Here is a 10,000-nt window from a genome sequence, read left to right as displayed (position 1 = left end):
CTCTCAAAGCGAGCATCAGAATCACATCAGTTTAAATTCTACTGTCGTGACAGCCCACATGGCAAATTGCTAACGGCGACTTTGCTCAGCCAAAAGGATGTAAAGGTCACTTCCTGCTTTCAGGATCTTAAAGAGTCTTCCTGCCTCGTAGGCTTCCTGCTCTCCTCAAACCTTTTTACTGCTGTGAACAGGTGAGCTGACCTCATTAGCACGACCATTTGTCTCCCCGGGGCGGAAAAACAACAACAACAACAGCGCTCACCGAGGGGTCCACACTCAGGATCTTTTTGTCCCTCTTGTTCCTGAAGAGGAGGCCGCGGGGGTCGTCGTAAATCACCTCAAAGTTTGGGCTGGAGCTGGACGTGGACACCTGTGTCTTCCAGTTGTAGTAGCTGTGGAGGAAAGGTCAAAGGTCGATCACTGAGGTTTGACCTTTAAGGGTTTTTTTTAAACAGTGCTAACCGATAGTCAGACCAATCAGAAGCCAGGTTTTCACAGACACTTTGATTAAACCTGACTCAGATTCAGAAGCTTCAAAATGAAGATGACATCATTGATTTATTTTAGCCCCGCCCCCTGAAGGAACGATCGGCAGAAAACACCTGAAAGTTTTTTTAAAGATGTCTTCTCAATAACTTTTACGATCTATTTTTAGAACGTTTTTCTTAACGTCCTCTCACAGCAGGACGCTTCAAAAAGGTCGTGACTTCGCTTGCATTTCACAGTCGCTGTTATCGTGTCGATATTTAACAGCAGGTTATAAAAGCAGAGAGGAAGGGAACCTCTCTTTTGTTAGAGAGCAGAAACGTACCAATCTGTTTCTGATTTCCCCGTGAGTGCGCCGAATCAAACTAAAGCTGCAGAAAATAACCGAAGACAGGTTTGAATTCTGAAATAAACGACCGATTAATTCAGAGCATCCGCCAGCAGCCCGATTTTAAGTCTTCAAAAGGACAGACGTGTTATCAGGAAGCTGACTCTGAAGCTTCAGTGTTTATCCAGCTCTGCATGGGTCTGTAAACCTTTCTGTGTTCTAACCTCTCTCCATTTTTCAAAAAGCATCTCCAATATTGATCCTAGTTTGAGCACGTTTCTGCTCGTGGAGCTTATTAGAAACATGCAGAGGCTTTTTAGGTTGGGTACAATCACTTCTATCTGAACCACTTCTCTCGCCCGCTTCCATCGCTGCAACACCTGTTGGCACCAGAATCTAAAGTTAGAAGGAGGACATACTGGCTGCTGCATTGTTGTCAGAGAAGCCAGCACTTCAACATGTTTCCTTAATGATCAGATAGTAAGATACCTTTATCATCTCTCACTGATTGGTCCTTTAACTTAAATACTGAGTGATGTTTAAGGTCTGTCTCATCGTTCAGCTGTTACATCATCATCAGTAACATAACTCCACATGTCACACTCGCAGCAGCAGTTTGGTCCAAGACCAGAGCTGGACCTCAGGGAGGGGGCTGGGTGTAAATCTGGGCGGGGGTGGGTTATGTCAGTGGGAGGGGGTGGGGGGTAAAGCTGCAGCAGCAGGTTGTAAATATGGGACTGTAATATAATGGAGATGAGCCAGCAGGCTGCAGGTTATATTTCAGTTCCAGTGAGATGATGAACAGCAGGTATGAAGTATTAATGACCCCCGCTGTATAAAAAAACATATCTGGATCTTTACACTTATATTTTGAACTCTGCCATCTTGTAATTATTTTGTCTATTAAGCGGGTGTCAACATGTCTTTTTTCAGAGCTGATCTCTGGTGGCACATTAAACCTGTTTTTTTAAAAACCTCATTTGCATTTGAGTCATAAACATATTTTCTGACGTACCGAGCGTTCAGCTACAAACATAAAGCACAAGCAATATAAAACCTTCCCCATGTGGCCTTTCCAAGAGCCACAGCCCCCCGGCACGCTGTTTTAGGAGATGTAAATAAATTTTTCTGCAGTCTGTTTTTGAAAAGGTGCTGGAGCCAATAACGAGAGCACCTGGCAGCGTGTCAGCCGTCATATTACCAGAGACGATGATTTAGAACGAGGAGAAGTATCGACCTGAATGTCCCGCTCAGACAGCTGAGGACCAGATCTAACACTGAGAGACTTTAAGAAAACTTCTGAACTGAGACTAGAATGATTCATTTTTTGGGGGTTAAAAATGTGATTTTGATTTTAACTCGTTGCTGGAGCTGTTTTGAGTGACAGACTCATGACGTGGACTGATTTGCACAAATGTGACAACATGACATTGTTTTGTAGTTTAAACAGATGTGACATGACTTGAACTCGTCTTGACTGACTTGAGGCTCCATTTACGAGTGTCCGGACTAACTTGACCTGTCCAGAGACTTGTCTTGAGTTTTTCTTAAATGGAGGGTAAGATTGAACTCTGCTCTGAGTTTTGACTTCAGCTTGTCTCACTGCCTTTAAATCTGGTCTTGGACCTGTCTTTATTGACTGTACCTTCGGTCTTCATCTGGACTCGCTTACAAAGACTTGAGCCCTGACTTGGACTTGACCTGGGACTTGACTGGGTCTCCAACAGCAGATAACATCTCCTGGACTTTTCCCCAAATGACTTAAAACCTGTATTTGACGCGTTTGTTTTGACTCACACATCAACCTTCACTTGGATTTGGTTACAGTGACTTTAGACTTGACTTGAACTCTTATTACTTAAGACTAAGCTTCATGACTTGTGACTTGACTTGGACTCGTCTCTAATGACTTCTGACTTTGCTTCATGGAGAAAACGAAAACGCAGTCATTTAGGAACAAAGCTAAGAGGTTAGAAAATGAATGAATCCTCTAATAATCTTTAAGAAATGTTCACAAAAACAAAATCTAACCGTGTCTGAAATGATATTATCTTTCTTATCGACCTCTAAGTGGAATATGAAACAGCTACAGGAAAGACGAGACTCTGAACCCCTCTGATGTCTCAGATATCTCTGGACTCTTCTTCTACTGACACATGAACTGGATTCCTCCTTTCAGACCAAACTGAGGGGAAAATACACTGATGCATAAAATTATAAGGTTTGATAGGACCAGACCTCTGGAATGTTTTTTATAAGTTGGCATCAGAGTTGAGAAAAGCAGGTTGAGAGCAGACGTCAGAGCTCGTCCTGAAACACAAACTGAGTCAAATCCAATGTTCACAGACTTTCAAACGTCTTCTCTTGGTAAACTCGGTCCGACAGTGTTTCAGGGACTATTTCTGTCCCAGGATGCCATGCGACAATTAACATTCTTCTGGTGGACCACTTTTATTCGCTGGTGAACCGCTGACTTTTGCAGGACAAACGGGGCAGATGTGAGATATTTTAACCCTGAACATGAAACACACTGACTGAAAGTGAGAGAGGAGGGAAAAAAAAACGATTTTGAAACGATGCTGAGAATTTCCTACATAGGTTTCTTGGACGTGTTTATTGGAGCCACCTCCCATATGAACTGTCACCGGGGGCAACGAGCTGCACGGTCGCTGCAGCAGCTGGATGGCACCACACCCCGACACATGCACCAGTGAACGTGTGAGAACCTGAATCTGGTGGAAACAATGACCAGCAGGTTCCTGGGTCGCTGTGCGTTTAAGCACGGCTGTTGGACACGTGCTCTGTGTCCTTTCACTTTCCATGGTTACGGCGCTCGGCTCTATTGTTATCTCCTGGCGCTCGTTTTGCAGCTAATGTCAACAGTGTGGTTACGGGGCTCAGAGGAGCGGCGCTCCCTGTGAGGATGAAATCTATCATAAAAAAGAAAACAGCAAGCATATGTTGGAGGTCAGCAGCGTGTTGGACTGAAGACACAAAGTAAACGTTTCTACACTTAATGTAAATCACTGAAGAGTGTGAAGGGTTTACTCTAAAGGGCGTGTCCTGGGTCTGACAAACGGACCGTCCTCTGGGCGTCATCGCTTAGAAAGTTAAATACAAATCTAAATGATCTGAATCTAAAATCTTTTTTTCCATCCAGGATTAAGTGATCACTCAAAGGTTTGTCCTGGTTTAGAAAAAAAAAAATGGTTTGGAACACATTTTTCCTGAAACAGATTTTTAAAGATGAACAGATCCTGATAACCGCCGCCCGCCGCCCAGCTCCACCATCAGGCTGTGTCGTCCCCACAACCACCGCCGTCCTCATTCCTGCACGGCCTGCTCCGACCCGAGCGGGGAGGAAGTGTGGACGACAGGAACAAGAGGAATACAAAGGAGAAATCCTTCCTGCATATGCTCTTTAGTAAAGCGTCTCGAGGTAACACTTGTTAGGAATTGGAGCTACTCAAATAATGATTGATTGATCATCATCGTAAAAATGTTTTGTTCAACCTACTTAAAGGACATATTCAGAATCCACTCCACCATGTTCCAACAATAGGACATGGAGCGAGAAAGCACTGAGACACCCAAGCCCTTCCAGAAAGGGGGCGTGGTCAGACACAGCTCATTTACATATTTAAAGGTACAGACACAGAAACAGCCTCACTTTTCGATCGTAGTCGCTACAGCCAACAGGTAAATCCAGATCCAAAGCCTGAGGAAGCAGTCAGTGAATGTGTGTGTGCCATGTGTGAGGATCAACACACACGACAGAGAGCGTTAAAGTTCATCAGAAGATATCTAGAGTCTGCAGCCGTACGATATCCCATCATGCATCACAGCTCGGACGCTAAGGGTTCAGGCGCAGCGGCCACATCACCTCCCGAGCTGGAACACTTTCTCTTTTGTATTAAAACTTAATAAATCAGGACAGCAGTGCAAATATTTTTACAGCAGAGAACGAAGCCAGACACACAGGTGCTCTGCAGAGCGCCAAGCGAGGAGGCGGTTTGGGGTTTGGCTTCGGAGGAGGCATGCGCCGTGTTTGAACCGAGCAGATCCTTCAGGTTCAATCTGTCAGTGTGTCGACGAGTGCACGCAGGAGAGAGAGAGAGAGAGAGAGTGAGAGAGAGAGAGAGAGAGAGAGAGAGTCAAGAATCAGCAGTTCTTTAAATAGTCTGAATACTAAAAAAATGTGTCTTTAATCTAAATCTCCTCTTTCTGAACTTTAAAGAATGAACCAGCAGCATCTACTTTGGATGTCCCTCGGCCTCTTCAAGTCTTTCCTGAACCCGGAGAGGGAGAGTGAGGAGGAGAGAGATAGAGGAGGGCGGGGAGCAGCCCGAGTGCATAAACAGATGGTCACTTTGCTGGGGAACATTAAATAGACATCAGAGATGCTGTAGGCACATGTGGAGTGGCAGGAAGCTGCACGGAGCTGCAGGTCTGTGGGATAATTAGACCCGGGTCAGGACTGCAGTGTGTGTGTGTGTGTGTGTGTGAGTTTATGTGTGTGTGTGTGTCAGTGTCGGAAGTTTGCAGTAAAAAGTAATGAAGATTAGCTTTTAAATACATTCACTTGTATGCTTTTAAAAGTTTTATTTTGTAGCCAGCATGGAGCATCAGCCCGTCAGGTCCGGGTTGGAGAGTTTGCCCTGAAGAAACAGGAAGTGAAGCAGACTGATTTCACATGTGGATCTGTGACTTATTGTCTCACACAGAGAAACTCTACCGCCAGACCTGACGCTTCAACGTGTGACGATCCAGGAACACCTGTGGAGTCGGTTTGGCACCGGCAGAGATCTAACTGACAAGTTAGAAATATGAAATGTGCTGTTTGGATTTAAAATGTGTCTTCAAAATAATCAACTACTGAAGTTATTTTTGGCAACAGAACTACTTTGTAATGTGGCGCAGTGGTTAGTGCGTTCGCCCCATGTACGGCAGGTGGCCCGGGGTTCGAGTCCGACCTGTGGCTCCTTTCCTGCATGTCATTCCCCTCCTCTCTCTCTCTCTGACTCTATCCACTGTCCTATCACTAAATAAAGGCACAAAAAGCCAGAAAAGGAACCTTAAAAAAACATGACTTTGTTATACATTAAAAACACTATAACAGTGGGTTCTCAACTGGTGGGTTGGGGCCTCAAAGTTGGCCGTGGATCAGTTTTCAGGGGGTCTTGAATGTTTGCCTTGAACGCTAATGATTGCAAACTCTATGATGTGTTTTTAAAACATGTTTGTTCCGTCTCTTTGTCACGGCTTGTTTTCGTCTCAGGTCCAAACTGCACGTCCTGTCAGTAAATGAATCTGATTGGTTGAAAAAGTTCAGAGATTTGGCTCTCGGTTTCTCACTGAAGAGGAGGTGGTGGGTCTCAAGGTCAGACCAGTAGAGGAAATGTACAACTTTCTATCCAGACCGCCGTTTCAAGCCGTGATATTTCTGCGTCTGTGACTTTTCTCCTTCAGTCTGAATGTTGTGGAGGTGTAAAGCGGGATGAAGTGACCCCCCCTCTGAACCGTCTTCAGAGGTAGTCACAGAGGCGTTAGAGGAGACTTCCAAAAATAAAGCTGTCAAGAAAAACCTGAACTTATCAGCAAAACCTGATTAGATTTACATGTTTACATTTTTTTAGACGGGTAATCTCAAGACAAAGCAAATACACGTTTTGCAAAAGTTATGACGTGAAACACTCTCTTAGATTGTTTTGACTTTGAAGCTGTCGTTTTTTTAATTTGGCCACTAAAACAGCTCGGGTAAGTTCAGGTAAATATCATGTTTTGGATGTAAATCACTAAAGTAGTAGTAGTAGTCTTGTTTTGTTACTTAGTGATGTCACTAACATGATGCAGTGATTACACAACAATCTCCATGAATCAGTGATCATGACTTTCAGTATCTAGATGCAGAAGTACGTTCAGTGTTTCTGCTCATGCTGCTTCTGTTGTGATGTGTCTCTGTGTTATAAACTGCGGCTGTGCTTGATTTACTCTGAGCAGGTTTCCCAGGAGGTCAGAGGCTTACAACATATGCTTTTACAAATGATGTTTATACGACCCACCCACCCAGAGAGCCTGCTCAAATAAATCAAGACCGCTCAGGCTGCTCCTATAGAGTCCACCGCACAGATCCTGCAGCTAACAGAGAGAGTGAGGCAGAGTGAAGCAGAGTGAGAGAGTGAAGCAGAGTGAGAGAGAGAGAGAGTGAAGCAGAGTGAGAGAGAGTGAGAGAGTGAAGCAGAGGGAGAGTGAAGCAAAGTGCGGGAGTGAAACAAAGTAAGAGAGTGCTGCAGAGTGAGAGAGTGAAGCAGAGTGAGAGAGTGAGAGGGTGAGCGAGTGAAGCAGAGTGAGAGAGAGAGTGAGAGAGAGTGAAGCAGAGTGAGAGAGAGAGAGAGTTAGAGAGTGAAGCAGATGGAGAGTGAAGCAAAGTGAGGGAGTGAAACAAAGTAAGATAGTAAAGCAGAGTGAGAGAGTGCTGCAGAGTGAGAGAGTGAAGCAGAGTGAGAGAGTGAGAGGGTGAGCGAGTGAAGCAGAGTGAGAGAGAGTGAAGCAGAGTGAGAGAGAGAGAGAGTTAGAGAGTGAAGCAGATGGAGAGTGAAGCAAAGTGAGGGAGTGAAACAAAGTAAGAGAGTGAGGCAAAGAGAGAGAGTGAAGCAGAGTGAGAGAGTGCTGCAGAGTGAAACAAAGTGAGAGCGTAAAGCAGAGTGAGAGAGTGCTGCAGAGTGAGAGAGTGAAGCAAAGTGAGAGAGTGAAGCAAAGTGAGAGAGTGGAGCAGAGTGAGAGAGTGCTGCAGAGTGAGAGAGTGAAGCAAAGTGAGAGAGTGAAGCAAAGGGAGAGAGTGCTGCAGAGAAAGTTAAGCAAAGCGAGAGTGAGAGAGTGCTGCAGAGTGAGAGTGAAGCAGATTGAGAGTGAAGCAGAGTGAGAGAGTGAAACAAACTGAGAGTGAGAGTGCTGCGGAGTGAGAGAGTGAAGCAAAGTGAGAGAGTGAAGCAGAGTGAGAGTGAAGCAGAGTGAGAGTTAAACACAATGAGAGTGAGAGAGTGCTGCAGAGTGAGAGTGAAGCAAAGTGAGAGAGTGAAGCAGAGTGAGAGTGAAGCAGAGTGAGAGTGAAACAAACTGAGAGTGAGAGAGTGCTGCAGAGTGAGAGTGAAGCAAAGTGAGAGACTGAAGCAGAGTGAGAGAGAGAGAGTGCTGCAGAGTGAGAGTGAAGCAAAGTGAGAGACTGAAGCAGAGTGAGAGAGAGAGAGAGAGTGAAGCACAGTGAGAGTGAGAGAGTGCTGCAGAGTGAGAGTGAAGCAAAGTGAGAGACTGAAGCAGAGTGAGAGAGAGAGAGAGAGAGAGAGAGAGAGTGAAGCACAGTGAGAGTGAGAGAGTGGGACAAAGTGAGAGAGTGAGGCGATGAGGCTGAAATCCATTTGTCTCTCTTCACCTGCAAAAGTTTTTGATATCTTTAACTAAACTTTTGAAGTTGCAAATTCCAAATGTCTGACTTCGAGAGGAACACTTGAAGATTGGAGGAAAGTTATTTTAATGTATTTCTTCTTGTTTTTATTAAAGAAAAAGGAAGTTGTTATTCACACATAACATAAACTCTGAATCTGCTCTTTTCTCCTCCTGGATCCATAACTGACTGTGTGAACCTATCCACCCCTCCCCGCTGGACGAGGGAGGTGGAGGCAGAGCTGGCACTGGTGTCGCTGCTGTGTGTGCTCTGTGGCTGAGGAGGAGGAGGAAGATGAGGAGGAGGGGGAGGAAGAGGAAGATGAAGAGGAGGGGGAGGAGGGGGAGGAGAGGGAGATGGTAGAGGAGGAGGAGGAAGAGGAGGAGGAGGGGGAGGAGAGGGAGATGGTAGAGGAGGAGGAGGAAGAGGAGGAGGAGGGGGAGGAGAGGGAGATGGTAGAGGAGGAGGAGGAAGAGGAGGAGGAGAGAGGAGGAAGAGGAGAAGGAGGAGGAGGGGGAGAAGAGGAGGAGGAGGAGGAGGAGGGGGAGGGAAGAGGAGGAGGAGAAGAGGAGGAGGAGGAGAAGGAGGAAGACGAGGAGGAGGAAGAGGAGGGGGAGAAGAGGAGGAGGAGGAAGAGGAGGAAGACGAGGAAGAAGAGGAGGAGGGGGAGAAGAGGAGGAGGAGGAGGAGGAGGAGGAAGATGAGGAGGAGGAGGGAGGAGGTGGAGGAGGAGGAAGAAAAGAAGGAGGGGGAGAAGGAGGAAGACGAGGAGGAGGAAGAGGAGGGGGAGAAGAGGAGGAGGAGGAGGAAGAAGAGGAGGAGGAGGGGGAGGAGGAGGAAGAGGAGGGACAGGATTCTGAGTCCTGCGGTGGGAGGTTTAGTGCACTGAGTGGGCAGCAGCTCCAGCATCTGCTCCCTCTTAGCAGCAACCACACTGGGTGTTATTGTTCCCGACAGAGATGAAAAAAGAGGGGGGGGGGGGGGGGGGAGACGGAGGAGGATGACATGGAGGGGAGGGGGGACAAGAGGGGAGGTAGCGAAACTTGGAACGTGAGGTTAGAAAACGTTGGAAGTAAAGACGAGAGACGTGTAAATGTGATGAGTTTCTGTGGGTTTAAGGAGGAGGCAGAAGGTCGGTGCCAGAGGTCAGAGGTCGGCTCATAAAAGCATCATTAGAGGGGTTGGCTGCACCTCCAGGCGTGCTCGCCTGATGACTCACACCTTACAGAAGAGTTCAGACCACGAGCTGGTTTATGTGTCAGATTCAGATCTCAGGGTGAGAAGACGGAGAAATAAAGAGCAAAGATCCTCGTGTGACACACGCAGCTCCACCAATCAAACACACCGTCCTCCTTATTGAAAGTGAAATGTAAAAATAATAACTAAATGAATATACAGTAAATGATTCTGCACTCAGGAGAGATTTAATTTCTGACCAATCAAAAATCTTTGCATATAAATGCACTTTCAATTTAAAGAATTAATAAAATAAAATGTGCTATACTTTAATACAAACTCGCAGTCTGGGGTTTCAGGGGGGCACCTGGGGGAGCCAATCAGATTTGTGTGCTCACACACAGGGATACATGTTGTTTATTTACCCTCTCTAATCATATGCACTTTGACTTCTAACAGTGATGACTTTATTCATGTGAAAGTCAACTCGCTTACGACTATCGACTGGAATCGTAAAGATCTCTGCTATTAGGGGAGCTGCATATGGTCAGTTTACAGGACGACGGAGA

The 10,000-nt window shown here is 46.0% G+C and overlaps 1 protein-coding gene across 1 annotated transcript in view; it reads right to left on the bottom strand.

Annotated features, from left to right (window-relative positions):
* The window catches only part of cfap299 (cilia and flagella associated protein 299), a 74,410-nt gene that overhangs the window by 4,871 nt on the left and 59,539 nt on the right, over positions 1 to 10,000 (bottom strand). The window contains exon 5 of the mRNA XM_061038987.1: positions 263 to 392. Within this exon, the coding sequence (XP_060894970.1) occupies positions 263 to 392 (130 nt within the window). The remainder of the gene's footprint in view (positions 1 to 262; positions 393 to 10,000) is intronic.

Source organism: Labrus mixtus, chromosome 5 (assembly GCF_963584025.1).
Source record: "Labrus mixtus chromosome 5, fLabMix1.1, whole genome shotgun sequence".
NCBI lineage: Eukaryota > Metazoa > Chordata > Actinopteri > Labriformes > Labridae > Labrus > Labrus mixtus.
Note: the sequence above shows the minus strand (reverse complement) of the source record. Positions and strands in the feature narration are given on the sequence as shown.